A 21,509-nucleotide genomic window follows, 5' to 3' on the forward strand; every position below is an offset into this window, starting at 1 on the left:
TTATTTCCAACCTCGTTTTTTTCCTGAAAGAATAGAAAACATGAGAATGAAATAGAATTTTCATGAGAAGAAAAAGGAGTTGCTAGAATATGGTTAAGGAAAGTCATAGGACGGTACTTGTAGGCAGCATTTGACCTTATTGAGAGTTATCTTACAATTCTGTTAAAGAATTCAATAGTTACAGAAAAAAGCAAGCAAACCAAAAAGTTTTAGGCAATTATTCTAGGAAAAACAAATGATTGTATAAGAAAAGAAAATGGCTTAACTCTGTACAATATTCACATGGTCACAATAAATATTAATTTAACCAAAAGATATATTTTAATGTTTTCTTCATTCTAGTTAGCTTCTTGAAAATACAAGTATCTATGAGAGAAAATTAATCCAAATTATAGAAACATCAGCTCTGATGACTTGCCAATATAAGAAGCATACTCAAGTTGTTTACCAATACTGATGCTAACTTGTAAGAGGATAAATATGAACAAAAAACCCAGAAAAGTTGTACCATGTTTATTAAATGACAAATTAGACACCTTTTTAAGTTACCCTTTTTACAAAGCTCTCTGCTATTATGATGTGACAAAACAGGTGATCCATATATGTTTAATTCGTATGTTTAGATTTTGTCATTTCTTCTAAAAATATCAACTTTCCAATTATTGAATGAGATAATAGTGTGTGCCTATCTTAAAAACATATTTTTTAAAGTACCATGAACTGCTTCAGGCTCCACCCACTCCCCAAAAGAAGCAAGAATACAGACTGTTAATTGCATAAGGTTTTGCTTTTTTTTTTGCCAATCCCTACAGTGTCATAACATAATTTTGTTTCTGTTACTTTATTAGTTTTTCTCTCCCAGGTTTAAAAACTTAGAAACTCAAAGATACCTTTGTATTTAAACCTAAATATTCTATCTCCTCCTATTTTCCTATTAACACTGCTTCTTCAAAATTGTGGATTAAGTGTGATATATTATTGAATGGGAAGGGAAGATATGGGATTTTAACAAGTGATTAACCTGTTAACTAACCTCAGGGAAGGAGTTAATAAATGAAATTGGGAAAATTCCTACTTTAAGGGTTTGAAACTTTTTTGGGGCCCTGGGAATTGAAACCCTGGGGCACTTCACCAGTGAGCTGCATCCTAGCCCTTTTGATTTTTTTTTTTTTTTTTTTTTTTTTTTTTGAAACAGGGTTTCACTAAGTTGCTTAGGGCCAAACTGATTTGCTAAGGCTGGCCTCAAACTTGCAATCTTTCTACCTCAAGCCTCCAAAGCCACTAGAATGATTACAGGTGTTTACCACTGCACCTGGCGGAACTTATTTTAATGTGTTGTCACAGATGTGGTCCTGATAATTATGACTTTTGAAAAGCTAAATACAAGTGTGTTTCAATGTTGTTTTCCCTTTGAAGTATTTGGGACAATATTCCAGTTACTCAAAGTAGGGAGACAAAAATCAGTGCGATAATCAAATCAGGTTGATGCCTGGGGAAAGAAATCAGATTTTAATTGAGAAGAGTTGTTTCCTTTCATCTGAGTCTTGAGTATTCTACCTGAAAGGAAATGGAAAGTGATGACTGGCTGAAGTCATGGCCTTTGCCTCTGAAGGACCTGGTAGGCTTACCTACTACCAAACAGAAAGTTTGCATCATCACTTTCAGGGGCAATGTAAGCCAAATTCTTGACTGCCTATGGGGCATAGAGTACTTACTGCCTTATCTCTTTTCTCGTGCCACTTTGGTTAATTTGTTTTTCTCCTTTTCCTATTCTGTCTTTAGGTCTTATAATCAATGGATAAAGTGGGGAAAATGTGGAATAACTTCAAATACAGGTGTCAGAATCTCTTCAGCCATGAGGGAGGAAGCCGTAGTGAAAGCGTAGACATGAATTCCAACAGATGTTTGTCGGTCAAAGAGAAAAACATCAGTCTGGGAGACTCGGTTCCTCAGCAACAAAGCAGTCCTTTGAGAGAAAATATTGCCTTACAACTGGGGTTAAGCCCATCCAAGAATTCAAGGAGAAACCAAAACTGTGCCACAGAAATTCCTCAAATTGTTGAAATAAGCATTGAGAAAGATAATGATTCATGTGTCACCCCCGGAGCAAGAATTGCACGAAGAGATTCCTACTCGCGGCATGCCCCATGGGGAGGGAAGAAAAAGCATTCCTGTTCCACAAAGACCCAGAGTTCATTGGACACTGATAAAAAGTTTGGTAGAACTCGCAGTGGACTTCAAAGGCGAGAGCGGCGCTATGGAGTGAGCTCTGCACATGACATGGACAGTGTTCCCAACAGAACCCTGGGGAGCCGCTCTCTGAGACAGAGGCTTCAGGATACTGTGGGCTTGTGTTTTCCCATGAGAACTTATAGCAAGCAATCAAAGCCCCTCTTTTCCAATAAAAGAAAAATACATCTTTCTGAATTAATGCTTGAGAAATGTCCTTTTCCTGCTGGCTCAGATCTAGCTCAAAAATGGCATTTGATTAAACAGCATACAGCTCCTGTGAGCCCACATTCAACATTTTTTGATACATTTGATCCATCTTTGGTTTCTACAGAAGATGAAGAAGATAGACTTAGAGAGAGAAGACGGCTTAGTATTGAAGAAGGGGTGGACCCCCCTCCCAATGCACAAATACATACATTTGAAGCTACTGCACAGGTTAATCCATTATATAAACTGGGACCAAAGTTAGCTCCTGGAATGACAGAAATAAGTGGGGACAGTTCTGCAATTCCACAAACTAATTGTGACTCGGAAGAGGACACAACCACCCTGTGTTTGCAGTCGCGGAGGCAGAAACAACGTCAGGTATCTGGAGACAGCCATGCCCATGTTAGCAGACAGGGAGCGTGGAAAGTTCACACGCAGATTGATTACATTCACTGCCTCGTGCCGGATTTGCTTCAGATTACAGGGAATCCTTGTTACTGGGGCGTGATGGACCGATATGAAGCAGAAGCCCTACTGGAAGGGAAACCCGAAGGCACATTTTTGCTCAGGGACTCTGCACAAGAGGACTACCTCTTCTCTGTGAGCTTCCGCCGCTACAACAGATCCCTGCATGCCCGGATTGAACAGTGGAACCACAACTTTAGTTTCGATGCCCATGACCCATGTGTGTTTCACTCCTCCACTGTAACAGGACTTCTAGAACATTATAAAGATCCCAGTTCGTGCATGTTTTTTGAACCATTGCTTACAATATCTCTGAACAGGACTTTTCCTTTCAGCCTGCAGTATATCTGCCGTGCAGTGATCTGCAGGTGCACTACATATGATGGAATTGATGGTCTCCCTCTACCATCCATGTTACAGGATTTTTTAAAAGAGTATCATTATAAACAAAAAGTTAGGGTTCGCTGGTTAGAACGAGAACCAGTCAAGGCGAAGTAAACTCTTCTGTTCCCAAAGGGCATTAACTAGGTCTGCTTTCATGTGCATCAGACAGTACACGTATAGGAAGCACAGTGTCAGTGCTTGGTTTTTCATACGGTGTGTAAGCTTAGTTATTAGTCTCTGTCAGATGCAGTCTACTGTTACTCAGACAAATGTGGTGCCTATTGAAACAACAGGATAGAGCTGCAGGTGTTCAGTAAGGCTACAAAAACATTTGCCCATTTAGTTGAGTTTGGTTTTTAATGGCTATAGTAACTAATGGAGGCAACTCTGGGGCATTTGCTATGAAGAATTCTATTTCTTATTAAAGAACAAATTAATAGTAGATGAGTATTTCAGCAGTTGACTAATGTTTGAAATTATTTTTTCTAAGAATTTTTTATAACCTTCCAAAAGTAGTGATGTTTGTAGTTACTATAAGTCAAGCTTTGGAAGTCCAAAATAAATAAATAAAAGACTGCCTTCCTTTTAGGGGGAAAAAAAATGCAATTTTCTGGCCACAAGGGCATAGTGCAGTTCACTTAAGTGTTGACATAGTTTATAGTCAGTCTCCTTTTCTCTTCTGCAAAAGGTACTGTTAAGTAAACCAGGTTTTCTAAATAGTTGTTTTTAAAATTTCAGACTTATAAAGTTAGAAGTAGAGTTTTATTTAAAGGCCTTAGTTATTCATTTTTTTAAATGAGTGCTTTAACTCAAAGCAGGCATTTGGAATAGCTGCTGCAATTGTAGTCCTGCGTGTGATTTTGTTTTTTAAGTTGATGTGTTCAGTCTAAACATTGTTCCATTAAAATTGGATCTTTTCCTATGCCCAGGATGAGTTTGTGAACCATGAAGAAAATGAGACTAGAAGATGCCCAAACAAGTCAGATAATAGTAACTACAGTGGTTGCTGGTGTTGAGAATATTGTTAAACTATAATTAATAATTTGGATGGCAGTATTATGTCTTTGTTGTAAACTCTCATAGCTGAATCACTTAAGTATAATTTAATAGAATTTCAGTGCAGTTAATTCTTAATGGGAAAATTTGAAATCTAAATTGCAGATTTAAAAGGTACTGTACAACCATTGTATCTGTAAATAACTTTACTTAGCACCTTTTTGTCACTTAGAATAGTATGTAATACAACTTGAGTGAGCGCTTTGGGAAGTATTATCAAGTTCTAGTGGTTGCTTCTTAGTATTGAACCGAATTTTCAATTCTGTCCTAGACATTTTGCACTATAGTAGCCAAATCCCATTCTCATGTCTTTTTGTTAATGTGCTCTGTGCTGCTGGAGAGTGCTCCTTAGTTTCCTTACCAGCTGCTACTGAAGGTTATTTTACATCCCTGTAGCTATTTCCAAGGCTACAAAAAACAAAAGCTATATTTGTATGCAACACTAACCCTTTGACTGCTGATGTATGTTTCTGCTTGCTGTGCCTTGTTATGGCTGCTTTTTTGTGCTAATAAAGTATGTTTGGTGTTCTCCTTGTATATCTGCTGTTTCATACATTTGCAACAGTTTCTCTTGTACATGGAATGGTTTGGGGTTTTTAAATAAGCATTATCTGGCAACCTGCTATAGTTAATGCAGATTTACCTACAGTCTAATATTGACTTATCAGAATAAGCTAACTCTAAATTTAATGCTTTACATCTTTCTAATCATTATCACATATACTGTGGAACAGTATCTATAGTTACTGGAAATTACTGTATAGTTTAGGTTACAACAGAAAATTTACAGAGAAATGATAAACCTATCAATTTCTCTGCTTGTAAGTGAAAGATTGAAACTCAATGACTTAGTATAGTAGATGAATATTTATAGCATCCAGCTGCATCAGAAACAGGTTAAATGAAGTCTTGTAGAGTAATAATACATCAGCACCATTTATTGGTTTGGGGACCATTTTAAATGATAATAAATGCCCAAAATGTAGAACTTTAACCAAAGACTTGTCCATTTTTAATGTAAAATGGGAATTGAAGGGACTTTTAATTTGTTATTTCTAATAAGTCCCTGAAGAACATATACCAAAGTGTTTGAGAACTTCATCCAAACCTACTTTAAAGCTTATGTGCAATTAAGTTGTTATGACATAATTATATTGCATAATTGTTAGGTCTGTTTTCTTGAGCTTATAATGTACCTGGAAAATAAACCTCTGAGGAAAAAAAAAAAAGTCCATATTGATTTTTGGAGAAGGACTATATATGCAAGTAAGATGGTGTTGTGAAGAGGTAACTTGAAACTCCAAGGAAGCACTTGATGTTTTTATATGCTTGTAGCAAATTGATGTTCTAATTGTAGTTTTATAGAAAGTATTAATGCTTTTATGTATTTTAGAACTTTCATAATGTTAAATGGACATTGTTTTAAATGTGTAACTATTTGAGTTTATGTAAGCATGTATACACTGTGCAAAAAGTCACTTATGTTTCAGTTTGTAAAATATTAATATGCAACTTTTGGGTTGAACTTTTTTCTTAAAATATTAGTGGCTTACATTTTAAAAAAGAAAAATCACCAGCATGAAAATGCACCTAAGTCTATATTCACTGTGTCTTTTTCTGAATCCCATTGTAGCCTGTCAACTAAATTTGTGTTTTTATGGTCTTTTTGAAGTGCAATTTTATTATAAACCAGAAAATTCTTCAGAAGTTGGGGCACATCTTCATAGTGAAATATGAAGAAAGGGTAGAAGAGTTGCTTTGATATCCTCATTCTTTGATTATTTCCCTTCCCCTATACACATACACATGCACACACACACGCCTCTCTCCCTTAACCCTCCCTCTCTCCCTCCATATCTCCATATATAGGTATACATATGTATGTGTACATTTATGTATGTATGTATATATACATATACATTTATGGTATTATTATTTTGGACAACAATATTGTCATCTGATACAAAATCATCTAGAGGCCTTATTCTATAGATATTGTCTGAGAAATGTTCTTTTTGTGTGTGTGTTGTGGGCGGGGGATTTTGGAGGTTGAACCCAGGGTCTTGCACATGCTAGGAAATCATTCTACCACTGAGTGACAGTTCCAACCCTGGGAAATATTCTTGTATCATTCAAATTTTATTATCTCCTCCTAAAGTTTAGCCTTGCCACTGTAGTATTATTTGTAATATAGTCATCTTACAGAGAGAAACAAATTCATCAGGATTTTCTTTTCTGGCTAAACAGTTTAAAAATTTTAAAAAGAAATAGCTTGTTTTAAGTACAGATAATAAGAGTCATAATTATATTTCTTAGATTAAAGTTGATCCCAAATAGTTCTTCACAAACCAATTTATATTCTTATGGTCTTTTAGAAAGTTTTTATAAGATTGTAATGGCTCAAACCATAAAAACTGATACTTGAATTCCAGGCTTCATTTTGACAAAATCCAAAGTTTATGAACTTTTTAGTTGACATTTTGATCCTGGTTGCTATTCATTTTCATCCCAAAGCTTCTTTTGCTCCCTGGCACTAAACATTAGCCTGAACATTTTATTGAGACTGGCTTTAAACCTTATTTTTATAGCAAATAACAAAAATTGCTTTTTGGTAACAGTAAAGAGCCCATGAGTAAGTCAGAATCCTAAGTAAAAGATAGAGCCAAATCCATCTCTTGAGAGTATGTTAGCATAAGGGCGAATCACACCCACTTGTTCACTTACTTACCAACACATGCTGTTGTACTTCGATGGAATTCAATAAAAATGCACACAGGACTGACTGAAAAGTGGGAAAAGTTTCAAAAGGGATGATGCCACTCGGTATATGTTCATTACAAAACTGAGTATGTAAGATTCAAGTGTTATGGTTTTTTGTTTTGTTTTTTTTTTTCAATAGCTGATAAAGAATATAGACTTTTAAAAATAGTATATTCCTATGAGATTTGAAGTGAAATTTTTGTGGGAGGTGGTTGTTGGAGTGTGTGGATGAGTTGGGGCAACTGTTTCCATGTTCAAGAATCTTGATTGAATATTAGCCCTTTCAGCCATTCATTTAACAAAGGTTTATTGAAGACCCATGTGCCAGTCACTGTTTTAGATAATGGGTGTACATTGGAGTACAAGAAAAAGACTACTGCCTCTTGGAGCTTGTTTCATTTTCATAGCTAAGAAAATATGAACAAAATCCCAGAAACTGAATAAAATAAGACAAAATGTGGTTATCAGGGCACGATTTTATAGGATCACTGGGAAATAATAACCTCGCATGATAAGAGAAAAATCATACCCATGTCAAGAGAATAGGGTATTCTGGATGAAAAGAATAACAACACCCAAATTCCAAAAACAGGAACAAGTTTTTATGCTAAGAAAGAAAATGCCAGAAAGATAAGTCCAGTGGGGAGTGGTAGGTGATGAGGTTCTTTAGATTGGCAAGGTCTTGATTGTGCATGACTATGAATCCTTAGTAAGGAATTCAGATTTTCTTCAAGTGTGATGGGAAGCTACCGAAAGGTTTTTTAAGCAAGGGAATAACGATGGTCTGATTTATGTTTCTCTGGTAGGTGAAGAACAGGTTGTAGTGGGGTAAAATAAAGATCATTGCAGTCATCCAGGTGAAAGATTGTGGGAACCTGAGCTGGGGCAATAGTCATGGGGAGAAGTCAGGTTCAGGTGTACTTTAGTGGTAAGCTTCACAGGATTTGGTGGTAAATTAGATATGAAAAGAGGAGAAATTTTTAAAAAATGACTACAGTGTTTGGTGTGAGCAAGGATGGTGATAACAGCTGAGATTTTGGAAAACAGTGTAAATTGAATCCTGCCTTGAATATGCTGAGTTCTGAGATTCCTCCTATCCCACTGGAGATGCTGAACAGGGAATTGGATATGTGATTATAGTTCAGGGGAGAAAACAAAATATGGAGAGACAGGGATAGTATTTGACACCATAGGAGAGGATGTCAACTGCTAGGGATTTTGCATGAGATTAAGTATTTGAGGGAAGTAATGTAACATTTGGTTTTTCAATTTAGGGTTCTGTATTAGGTTTGGTTTTGGTTTTCCCTTAGAACTACCTACTTTCAATATAGGACTTGTCATTCAAAATGTTTAAAACACTGAAATCACAAACTTTGTACCAAATTTCAGAACTTTCTAATTTGCTTAGTATCTTATATATTTAGTATGAATTTATAGGATAAGTACAAGTTCATTATGAATCTAATGATGAAGAATCAACACCAGCAGAAAAGTGCACAATATCAGTTTCTCTACTGCCACCAGTCCTGCCCCTGCACTTCCCAAGGCTCATTTGTAATTTTTTTGTAGGTAACTGCTATCAGCACTTGTTTTGTTCTCGTCCACTGTTTTCACAAGTAATTTTAACAGTTAAGAGACCAAATTTAGAGAGGAAAGGAGAGAATTGTAAAATATAGATTCAGAAACATATAGACAGAAAATATACATGTACATACACAAAGAGGGACGGAGGCCTCAGTCACCTTTTGAGAGGGTGCTCAGATATTGTCCCGATTAGGCTCTTCGTGTAGTAGTGTGGACCTGCGTTTCTTACAACACGAGCAGGCCAGTCAGAGCAAATGAGATGAAAGGTTTGCTTATCAAGGGATTCTTGAAATAAAATTTCGGTGAAAGGTGAAGACTGTGACCTCCTTTGAGTTTTTAAGCTGGTGAGACACAGCCAAATATATTGAAGTAGCTGAAGTAAACAATAATGTAAAAGTTTTCATTTGTGATGAGGAAAAGCAAGTGACTGGAGTAGAATCAAGAATGCCTGAAGAGTTTGGTTTAGCAGAAGATGGTGGAGAAGATGGGGGCAGTGGAGGGGCAGGGCAGGTGGTGAAGGCAGGGCTGAGGTGGGAGAGTCCCCCCAGATTGCAGCATTTGCCTCGGCTAGACTGATTAAGTTCTTAAGCAAGGAAGAATTAGAAATTATGCTAGCAGCTGTAAGATACACAACCATCAGGAAAGAAAAATGAGGAAGTTCTGTCACCTGATTTAAACTGATCTCAGAGAAGTTAGCAAAGAAAAGCAGTTTTGGTAAGAAAAGCAGTTTGCCCAGGATATTTCTAGTTATACTTGTCAATTTCTCCAAATTTAAGCAAATCATAAGCCGAGATGTTTCTCACATTTAATATAAATGATATATCCTTTAAAAAAAACATTTAATATAAATAGCATATACTATTTAAATAAAACATGGATGATATATGCATTTGAAAGATTTTAAAGAAAAAAATATTAAATCTAATAAGAAAAACTTCACTCTTAGTCATACTTAGAAAAAATAGGAAAATTAGGTCAAATATAAAGTAACATAAAAAATGTATTTGACAAAAATCCTGAGGAAAGGTATCAAAATAAATTTAAGAGGGAGTTAAGTTGAACTTAACCCCCCAAATACTAATATGATTGATGTAGTATTTCTCAATTTCTTAAGTGTAAAAGCTTTGAAATTTTACTGTTTAGTGCTAGATACTACATTTAGGAATACATAACATTATTGCCAAACATTTCTTTTTCTATGTGCTTACTAAATATCCCTTTCTAAACAAAACCCCAAGATTTTAGGTTTTGATTCTTTACAATACTGAATGGTTAATTCTTTTCCCATTTAAAAGTACATATAATTATGGACTTCCTACCTTTTTAGTTGCTTTTATTTTTCAAAGTTAACTGTATTATTGTACCTTTGTTAAACCTTTTAAGCCATTCTTTAAAAATGAAACTAGAATACCTTAAAGCTTTATCACCTAATTTTATAAACATTTTTAGGCGTCCTTAGGTATAATTAAGACAGTATTAAATTTTAATAGCATTAAGAGAACAGAAATATTTTGATATGGTAGTTTCAACCCTGTGACTGATATAAATTTGTAAATTTTTAAATATCATCTTAACTGCTAGCAGTTTCTTTCCTAATGATGATAATAGAAATAAAAGGTTAGAAATTATTTTCTAGAATTTACTTTGGTAAATTTCTTAATCCTTGGAACAGTCAGTTAGTCTGGGAAACAGTACAGGTCAGTGATGATGTAAACAAAATAAATGTAAGGGCCTACATTTGGTCTACAGATAATTTTGTCAGAGCCTGGGCAGTGTCCTTAAGACAAGCCTGGGGGAGAGCTGCCAGAATACTTTCCCCGTCCAGCAAGCAAGCCGCACATAACCTGATGCAGCAGGCAGATTATTATATAACATGCAAGGTTTCCCTGAGCTATGCCTATCTACTTGTCTTTGATACCTGGCTAAGAGTGGTTAGGTAAGTTGCCCAAGGTCATAGAGAAAATGTCAGAAATAGATTTCAACATGCAACTGAGGCCAGAGCCAAGCTCTTAGCTACTAGACTATGCTTTTGAGATACCAATTCTGTCAGCCAAAATAATATTTCTTCCCTTTGTTTTCTTTTATTGTATTCCATTAAAATGGTGGCAGTAGCTTTTTTAACTGATAGATTCTAAACCATTGAAAGGTGTCAAAAAAGAACAGGCCACTAGAATCTTCCTTAATTCATATTCTCCCTTGTGGTGTTTGGGGAGTGCCTTTGCCCATTTCTCCAGGCTCATCCAGGGCTACTCTCCCTCTTGCTCACTGCTCTTGTGTCACCTGGCCATCTTTCAAACACTCCAATATAGTCTTGCGCACCCTGAAGCTATGCCTGGGTGGCCCCTTCTGAAAATCTTGCCAGTCTTCCTCAACAAGATTAATTATTCTCCTGTTTTATACCTACAGTTAAGTGTCAAGTGTCAGCTCCTCAGAGAGACCTGATCTTACCAATTTAAGACTTTCCCCCTATTATTCCCTGCCTGCCTTTGTATTACCCCTAGTCTTTATTGCTAAACTTGCTAATATTTTATTTGGGGTTTTCAGTTTTGACTGTCCCTTTAGAGACAGTCTTTGCTATTTTATCCTCAATGCCCAGGATAGTGCTTAATACACAGGAAGTGTTTGTTAAATGAGTAAATGAGAAAATCTAGCCCAGCACGATGACCAAACCTGGAATCCCAACCACTTGGGAGGCTGGGGCAGGAGGGTTGCAAGTTTGAGGCCAGACATAGCAGCTTAGCAAGACACTCAGCAATTCAGGAAGACCCTGTCTCAAAGTTTAAAAAATAAAAAAGATCTGGGGATGGAGGATGTATAGAAATCTCTATTCTCTTTCAATATCATGAAAACCCTCCTTCATCTCCCTGTAAAATCTAGATTGTCTACATATTTTCACAATATCTCATTTAGCTATTTTGTTCTGGAAAATAAGGTCAGGTTAATATGACATAAATTGTTCTGGTGACTCCATACTGGTTTCTGAAAATTACCACTGTCTTTTCTAAATTATCACAAGCCCTGACTTTAGTTATCTAGAATGTCCCCCAGGATTATGTCAAGTTCTTGGGTCAGCAGTTTGTGGAACCATTAACTCCCCTTATTTAAAGATAGGTATCACTTCACTCATCTTCCAGCATGCCTTTTATTTTCCCCAACTTCTCTGTTAATTCCACTTTTATTATTTATTTGGAAAGTCTTTATTCTTGGGTCAGGGAGACAATCCAGACAGGATATTTGAACATATTTATAGTGACTTTTTTTCTGATTCTTCAGAAATTCTTCTGATAAATCAGACCATTGATTCTTTCTTGTCAGCATCTATTCTTTTTCAGAAAAAGGTACAAGTGTAATAATAAGTATTGGGTAGATGAGCTTTCTCGTCATCCATTAATATCATTTATTATTTCTTTATTCATTGTCTCTTTATCTCAAACATAACTCTGTGTGTGTGTGTGTGTGTGTTTTAAGTTGAAATACTTTCCTGGTAGTAGAATGAGATGTCTTTGTCAGTGTGTTTGGATCATCCTCTTTATACACGCTGCAGCTGTCCAACAAAGACAGATAGCTTGAAAGAATTCCTTTTGAACAGGCTATGCTTTAAGATAAAATTCACTGTCGTATGTACTCAAAGTACAACTGGATATTTAAATAATGGAAAGTAAATTTTTTTCATTAAAATTAGAATATTGGAAATATCCCATATCTGGAACTTTAAAAAGTGGTTTAGGAGTCAATTTCATATGAAAAATACAGATTTGTGTTTTCTACCTGAATGAATATCCAGAATGCTTGTGGATGATAAAATCAAATGGGCACATCTCTGCTATTTTTCCTTTTTATCTGTTTCCCTAATTTTGTTTTCAAACTTAGTGCCCAAATAATTTTCCTCCTTTTCATGTTAAGAGATATTTTTTTAAAATATGCATGTTGTTGTTGTTGTTGTTTTTCTCCAAAGTTCTTCAGTTAATTTCTTGTCATCTCTGTGTGTGTGTGTGTGTGTGTGTGTGTGTGTGAGAGAGAGAGAGAGAGAGAGAGAAAGAGATTTTTTAGAAAGTAATTTATACTAATACCTTAAAACTGCTTCGAACTTCAGTAAAAACGTGAAAGAATGCTGCTTTGGAAATGAAGAAATACTAAGAGTACAACATGATGTTATAGGTGGCTTGTGATCGTAGTTTCAGTTTATTGAACTTGACTTCTAGTGGACAGGTATAGGATTACTCATTCTTCATTCCTTATTAAGTGAGTGAAGAGACTCTCAGGGACCCATAGTCTCATGTTAAATGGACACAATGTAGATACAGGTAGGTGCTGTGCCCTTTTGCAGTGTGAGCACAAAATTGCCCACCCAAGTAACTTTTAAAAAGAGACAAGTTGATAAGTAACATGATGGCCTTCCTCTGGCAAATAGAGAGGGCATGGATAATACACAGAATAAGTGAATGGTGGAAAATGTTAGGTGGTGATCTCATGTGGTGGGAGGTAACTATGAAACTACAACCCTAAATTATCTGGTACTGAATGTTATCATTTTAATCAAAAAACAATGCAAATAATAATAAACATTTGAATAAACATCAAATGAGATTATGAGATTCTAGGTACTTGGGGTATGGTAGAGTTAAAGACCAGAGTTCAGATTGGAGGCCTGCCATTCATCTCATCTTGGTCAAATCAGAATTTCTCTTGACTCTTGTGTTTTCCAATCCTTAAGAAAATAAGGCCTGCCTACCTCACAGAATCATATTTTGGAAATTATCTCAAATTAAAAATAGCAAATAAAGCACCAATCATTAATGTTCAGAACTTTATGGTATTTGGGAAAAAGGACATTTGTAATTTGTGACTATGAGTTAGTGTAAAACAGCAGATTTACTGAAATTTTTGGACTATTATTATTATTGGCAATGCTGGGGCTTGAACCCAGGCCCTCATGTAAACTAGAACTCTACCACTGAGTTATACCCCCAACCCTTAAAATAATTTTTAAGCTAAGAAAGAAGCTGCTCTTTATACAATCTTTTTCTCTGAAGCACTCAGATTTCATAGATGTGTACCTGTTGTCAGACTGCCTCGGTGGTAGCTCAGCTCAGCAACCTAGTAACCGGTCAGTCCCCTAACTCTTCCAGGCTTGCTTTCTTCATCTACCTACTTTGTTGTGCTGTGGAAATGGGAAATTGAATAACCTTTGAGAAGTACACAGTACAGTGCTTGGCACATAGTAAGTGCCCAATAAATGTTATTTTCTTTATCTTTATACTCATTTCAGTATAGTAGACGATTCCTGGAAACACGATACTGGAATCCAGAGTTCCTGACCAAAATTGCAGTCTTCCTTTCTGCTGAAGGCTTAACTAAAATGTAAAGTCCACTGGCAGTTCTCTATACTGTTTGTTTAATGTGGAATTTTCTAGAAGTACAAAGTCTTATGTTGAAACGTAATCCAAATCTTCATGGGAGAAAAAAATCTACAAAACTTTTTTTTTAGAAAATGGTAAGCAAACAAAAAGCAAACCATAATTCTACTCAAATCTTTATTTCAGTGCTCCTAAAATGCTTTAGTTTCCCGTCAAGTGAAAGAATTTACGTATGGAATCATTACAAGTATAACTTATTGTAAATCTAGTTCATGTTTTTACAACCTGGTAGATATGTGACCAACAACATAGAAAACTTCCATTGTTTTTTCCATTCTGCCTTAGAACCTTGGCATTGAGAGTAGGACTAGGAAAGACACACAGCAAGGGACACTCCACAGTAGCTGTAAGAGCAGTGTAGCCATCTTGCACCGCCACTTTTGAATCATCACATTTGGGTCATCTGTGGGAAATCTGCATGGTCATCAACTGCTGCATGAGACTTTGGAAAGCAGTTTGGGTTCTTCCATGATTTCTAGAAAGATTCTGTAGTGCCCCTTTTCATCTAGTTTCTGTTTGTCCCTTCCCCAGTTACACACTGAATAATTGCCAGTTGCTGCTATGAGCCCCTTCAGGACAGGGACCTTGCCGTTCTGGTGCTTATTGTATCCTTAAAATCCAGCCCGTTGCTTGGCTTATGGTATGCCCTCAGTAAATGCTGGTTGAAAAAATAAAACATTTGAGTATCTGCACATATTTAAACAGCATAACATATGGGCTTTTGCCCTAAAACTTAAATCTTCTATTTGAAAGAATTAAAGAACATTGCTCATCTTCTCTGCCTTATGTCAAAAACTAATAAAGTCATTATGCTTTTTTTCCTTTATTCTAACCTTTTGACTTTACCTGACTACCTTATACTTAAAAATCTCTCCTGACCTTAATTTTGAAACTTGGACCTAACCTTTTTGGACCTTGTCACATTATTCTGCTGGTTATGTACCCCTTTAAGCATTCACAACTTTGGACTCTAGAACTGGTGGAGGCTTAGAAGATGTTGTTTTTGCTTTGAAGTTGAAGGCCTCCTCTTTATTGAGAAGAGGGACCAAGTGGACCTGGAGTATATTGCTACACAGAGGTTAAGTATTTACACCTATTAACACATGGGTTTTCTCCTAGAAGTGACAGGTCAAGTGGGACATAAGTAAAAGGCCACATGACTGACTGTCACCCCTTAGCGTTTCTATTTACAGCAGATGGATACAGGAATGGTGCTTCCATTCTCCAAGGCAAAGTGTTTAGGGTCTTGCCTGTAAGGTCTGCACTGGAGAAATCCTAAGAGAATGTTTTGAAAATTATGTTACACTTGTAAGGAGTATCTCTGACCAAACAGGAGAAGTAGCACTTTGACATCCAGGGTTTCTGAGTTCTGGTGCTGCCTAAGCTGCCCTAGGGCCCCACTGGGTGAGAAGGTGCATGCTGTTCCATGCAGGGACACATATTTCTCCCTGGTCTGTCAGTTCTGGAAAGAAGGTCGAGGTGAAAGGAGAGAACTCCAAACCACACCTCTCTGGCCCTGTCCTCAGAGGGGCAGTTCAATCCTACCTTAAATCATTCATCCTGGTTTCAGTTCAAGAAACCTAATACTATGTTGATTTATATAATTAAACCAGAAACATTTTAAGGAAAGGTATAAAAACTGGAATCCCTTTATCACTGATCTGTTCTTTAGACGATTCCAGTTCTTTTAGGTTTAAAAGCTTTATGTAGTTTTTTTATCCTGTTTATTTTATTCTGCGATGGAACAAAAGGATAAAATCTAATGGCCCCAAATATACTTAATTTGAAATTCTTTTGGTTAAATGTATTTAAGTGGTTAAAAAATATATCCATTTGGGACTCTCCGAATCCCATATCTTGGAAAAAGAATATCTTTATGCTTACCAAGCAATGTCTGTGTCCAACAAATGAGTCCAAGAAAGGACATGACCTAGCTTTTCCAGTAGCTGTCCTTGGTCCCCTCTGATCATAACAAGAAGTCGACGTTCAGGGGTGGCACTTACATGGCCTTCTGCCTGTGTCCGCTTCCTCTCCTCTTTGTCTTGATGCATAACCAATGCACACCTCAGTCATTTGAGCCCATTTCCAATATTTCGTAGGTTCCCTAGTTTAGGGCAGCACTCTCAAACTCTTAGTATCAAACCCCCATGATACTTTATAAAATTATTGATGATCCCCAAATCTTTTATTTGTGAATTTACCATACTAGAAATTAATCACCAACATCTATCATACTAGAAATTAAAACAAATTAGAAAATATACATTTGTTATATACAATATATATTTATTATTTTAAAAACAACAGTAAACCCATCATACATTAACAAATAACATTCTGAGGGAAAATATTTTGTAAAACAAAATTCATTGAGAGGAACAGCATTGTTTTAATCTTTGCCCATCTCTTTAGTGTCTAGCTTAATAGAAGACAGCTGGATATTCTTATCTGCCTCTGCATTCAATCTGTTCCAGTATGTTGCTTTGGTTAAAAAAAAATATGAAGAAAACCTGGCTTCACATATGTATGTAGTTTGAAAGGAGAAGAGTGTTTTAATATCCTTTTTAAATAATTGTGGATATTCTTCAGTGATACCAGAACAAATCTTGGCAAATGGTACTTGCTTACAGGCTGGTTGCAAAGTAGAACTTGAAATCCTTTCAATGAGCTTTGAAAATGTATTATATTAAAATCCACTGGTATGTCTTGCAATCTGAATACATTTTTGTAGTGTCATACACAGGTCATTTGGAAACTACTAGTACACTGAGTTAAGCAGTTTTTCCAAATTTTTACTCTTTTCAGTATACAACATGAAAATCCCACTTGTTAATAGTACCACTGAGCTCATCCTTGAATGTTGAGAAACTCATAATATTGGATAAAAATCTTTCCAAAATTCTTATTTGTACTTGAAAGCTCAAATGTTATCATTTTATACTGCCAGTTGTTGTCCTTAAGTGGCATTTTCAAGAAAATGTCTGCCAAATACCTAAGTCGGAATAAGATCTTCTCACCCATTCTTTCGGATAAAGATGGTGATCCATTAAAAAGGGGCTAGTTCCCTTGCAACTCAATTACACAAGAGCTTTTCTTAGCATCGACCATTGTTCTTTAGGATGCAGCAGGGTACTTTATGTGGACTTCCCATTTTGTCACACAGAATATTAGAAAGAGGCATACTCAAGAGTTGAAATTTAATGAAGTCTGTCATTTTTCCAGCTTTATCACGGACAGTCTTAAGAGAAGCTGACTTTCTTGTGTTTTTGCTGCAACATGGCAGCAAACAATACCCTAACCCCTAGCACACTGCCTTGGTTCATGCTAAGGTATTTTTTTTCCCATCATTGCCTTGGTACCATCAATGCAAACTTCAACACTGTTGCGTTAGAATAAGCCACAGAATTTGAAAAAGTTACCCAATGTTTTGACTATTTCATACAGTAAAAAATACTCAAAAATTTGTGCCAATCTGGACAGATATAAACACAGCAGCAAATTCAGCCACATCTGTAGCTTTGTCCATTTTTAAAGCACCAGTGCAAATGTGTAAATGGTATATTAACTTAGTCTTCATGCTTACAGTGAAATCTAAAATTTAACAAGTCGCTGTGTTTGGGGAAATTGGCACTGGTTTCTCTCACTAACTCTCCATCCAGCAGGCACTTGACTGTGTTGACCAGGCAGAGTCTTTCGTTTTCTCAGCCAGTGCATGTTCCTTCTCCAGCCAATGCAATATAGTAACTTGCCCTGTAAGAATCTTCAGTATCTTTTTGATTTCTAGTTTGAAAACCTGAAGTAATTTTTAGCCTTTGAAGAACTCATCATGTCTACAATTTAAAATATTCCTTTTTCTTGAAACTCTGATAAGTCCTCAAGATGACAATTTTAAATGGTTTTGTTGCGTAAGCCCCAATGAGGGTAATTACTAGCATCAATAAAGGGGAGGAGGAGATTTCTTTCATTGTATTTTTATTTCTTCACCAAGTTTCTTGAGGTTGATCCACCTTCCACAAGTCAAGGAAAAAGTAGGTGAAGATTTAGAAAGTAATTTTTCTCATCTCTTGTTTCGAAGGCAGTGGTCCACTCTTAAAGATAAGAAAAATACGCGGTATATAATTCTTTCTTATCTTAGTATAAAATACCGAATCTAAAGTAATAATTTTAGACAAGTTTTTAAGTTATTTGTTTAGTGCTGGGAATCGAACCCAGGGCCTTGTGCATGCAAGGCAAGCACTCTACCAACTGAGCTATATCTTCAGCCCTGAGTTATTAAGTTTTTTAAAAACTTAAAGGTATTAATTTAAAAACAAAGAAAAGTATACTTTTTCCTGTTGAGTTTACAAATAGATGCCAGGAAGCTTTGGAATTTCAAAACAATAATATATTAAACAAGAATGAGGTTACAGAAATGTTAGCAGGTAAAGTGAAAGATAGTTAAGAACATTGCCAAAGTATTAAGAGCAAAGTAAGTTAACCTCTGAAAGTGCATGTGTTTATATCCTAACCCTACCATCTGGAAAAATTCCAGGAAATAAAAGTACACAAAGCACATGTACCATTAGTTGCCAATGCAATGATGTCACCACACACCGCGCAGCCTCCGGAAACTTCACTCTACATCACTCATGAGGGAGAGTGAAAACAAAAAAACAAAACAAACAACAACAACAACAAAAAAAAACGATGTCTTAGCCTCACTATAAAATAGTTTTGACCACATAGATCTCCTGAGAGGGAGTCCTCAGGCTACACTTGATAATTCAATCGTCCAGGAAGTCATCCATTTCAATGAGTTTAAATTCTCTTAAATATACCAAGGGAAGGGTCTATTACATTGCCATCATTTAGTGTACCTTTTAGATCCTAAAATTAGACTTCAGGAGTTGCCTGCACTTTGGATGAAATAAGATATTTGATAGGTCCCAGTATTAACAGTTCAAGAACAATGGCACTCTAACTTGGAGCCATGAAATCCTTCCACTTTTGCAGTACAGCTCTGGAAGCCCATTCAGTCCTCATTAACAAGCTAGGAATAGCTGTTCTTCTGTTTGATGAATGAATTTAAATTCCCAGGTGTTGCTCGTCTAGATCATTTCATGATCAGTTCTTTTCCTTCAAAGAAGAAAGTGTAGGCAATAGAAGCTGTTGTCTGCAGTTGGAATTTAATCACCTTACATTTTGAATATTTCTGATAAAAGACATTTCCTTTGATTCAATGCAAAAATACATGAGTACATGTCATGCACCCAACACTCTCTAGATACCACAGAGAATGCAAAAGATACATATCCCTACACTTTGGTGACTATTTTTTGGCAAGATTTATTGCATGAAACAAAGAATTTAGGAAACAGTATAGTTAAATAATTCAATCCAATGCTTGAATACAGGATTTTTTAAATCTTTTTGTGTGGTGGGTGGGGGAGGGGTTCTTTTTTTGTCTTTTTTGGAACTGGGAGTCAAACCCAGGGCTTTGCGAATGCAAGGTAGATGCTTTGCCACTGAGCTACATCCCAGCCCTTGAATATAAGTTTTGAACAGTAAGAATAGGATATGGGAAAGAATTTTAGGTTTTCACAGAAAAGATGAGACTTTAAAGGCCTTGAAGGCTGAGTAGAAACAGGGCACAGGGTTTTTTCCTTGGAATTGGTGGTTTGGACAGGGCACTAAAGCTGGAGGAGGGTAGAGTTAAGTTCCAGGGATCGTGGCTGGGGCTGTGCAGGCAGCTGTATCCAGAGCTGGAGAGTTGAAGGGAAAGGACTGGATGGTTCTTTTTTTTTTTTTTTTTCCTTCATATTCCTACCTTCAAGTTACCTTTAATTTAGCGAGGATAGAAAAGTGGACCAAGGGGTGGGGGCAGGAGGGAAACTCCAGGATGAGTCATGGTCAGCCGAAAGAGGTTGTCAAAATAAAGTGACCAGGAATATTAGGGCACATGGTCTAGATTCCCCTCCCAGAAAGGACTTGCCATGTCTCCGTGGGAAGCATGGTCAGTAGACAGTCCCCAGCTGCAAAGAACTGCCTGCTGTAAAGGAAGGACACCACCACCCCTAAAATTCTTCAGGAAAAACAAGAGTTCCTTTTGTGCCTCCAGGTGGAGGGCCTGGTTGGAAGGCGATGGAAGCCATCTTTTTTTTTTTCCCACCTTCTCTCTCTGCCCTGCCCTGGTAACCCAGGCCTGCCCTTTGCTCAGCCTGCCCCTCTTGCCACTTCTACAGGGCACTGCTCCCACAGACTCCCAGGGCTTCAAGATGCAATCCAGATGCAGACTGACACACAGGGACACTGTGGGCCGGCCAATGACCACCTCCCCTCCAGACTCTCTCCCCCCAGGCACCCTGTGCCCCAGACACTCTAGGATTCCCACAGTCCCTGAACATACCTCTCACTTTCTCAGATCTCTGCCTCTGTGCTCACTGCTCTCTCCCTTCCTAGCCTGCCACCCCACCTCCACCTGCCTTTCAAACCTCCGTTACCTCCTTTTTCTCGTTTTCTAAGACACCTCCCCAAGCCCTCTGGGTTCCCTCAATATTCTATACACACCTCCATTATAACCTTTATTGTTGCATTATATCCCATTCGTGGTTCATGCCGTTTTCACGGCTGTGAATACCTGAGGACAAGAACAGTATTGTGTTCATCTTGGTATCTCCAGCACCCACCATGATGCCTGACCCAGTAGGCTTCAATAGTCCTGCATGGATAAAGCTGAATGATGGCTTTCCCTGGCCATTCCCCCAGTCCTCTGAAAGGACTATATTTGTCTTATTTTGTTTGTTTGATTATTGTAATATCTTTCCTTCTGGCCAAAGCATCTCCAACAATGGGAAAGGTCTAAAAAATGGTTTCCAGGTAAATCATATGCTGACCATAATACCCAGCACCTAAAAGAGAAGTACTAAAGCTGTGTTGGATTAATAAACGGAGCCCTATTAACAGGCAATGCTATGCCTTTGTTTTCAAGTCCAGCAGTAACTCAATTTCAGGACAGTGAAAAGAGATGGGGGTGAGGGGAGTAGATCTGGAAGCTTTCAACTCATGGCACACAGTTTGGGGGGCCCCTGCTTAGAGCTTATTCTGGTTAAGTCTGACTCCCAGATGATGAAAAGGGAATCAGTTTGGCTCTTTTCTGGGAACCAAGCATGTTCTGGACTCTGGGGTAGGAAGGGTAGTAGTAAACGTCGGGGGTTAAGTGCTGTATGAAGCTGAATTGGGCTCCCTTACCTGCAGGTTTTACCCATGCACTTGATGTCTGCCTGTTGTCCAATGGTTGTACAGAAGGGCTGAAAAGAAAGCCTTTCACTAATCCTAGGAAGCACAAGAGGTGTGAGAAAGTGTGTCTGAGAAGTTCATGCAACACATATGTGCTGTCAGAGTGTAAGACTATTCAATTCATGCCGC

General features: G+C 37.1%; 1 protein-coding gene across 3 annotated transcripts in view; it reads left to right on the forward strand.

Annotated features, from left to right (window-relative positions):
- The window catches only part of Socs5 (suppressor of cytokine signaling 5), a 57,892-nt gene extending 50,617 nt beyond the window's left edge, over positions 1 to 7,275 (forward strand). For all 3 annotated transcript variants that reach the window (XM_076833147.2, XM_077105191.1, XM_076833148.2), the window contains one exon: positions 1,783 to 7,275. In XM_076833147.2, the coding sequence (XP_076689262.1) occupies positions 1,795 to 3,402 (1,608 nt within the window). In that variant the 5' untranslated portion in view covers positions 1,783 to 1,794 and the 3' untranslated portion in view covers positions 3,403 to 7,275. The remainder of the gene's footprint in view (positions 1 to 1,782) is intronic.
- The last annotated feature ends 14,234 nt before the right edge of the window (positions 7,276 to 21,509 follow it).

Source organism: Callospermophilus lateralis, chromosome 14, assembly GCF_048772815.1.
Source record: "Callospermophilus lateralis isolate mCalLat2 chromosome 14, mCalLat2.hap1, whole genome shotgun sequence".
Classification (NCBI taxonomy): Eukaryota; Metazoa; Chordata; class Mammalia; order Rodentia; family Sciuridae; genus Callospermophilus; species Callospermophilus lateralis.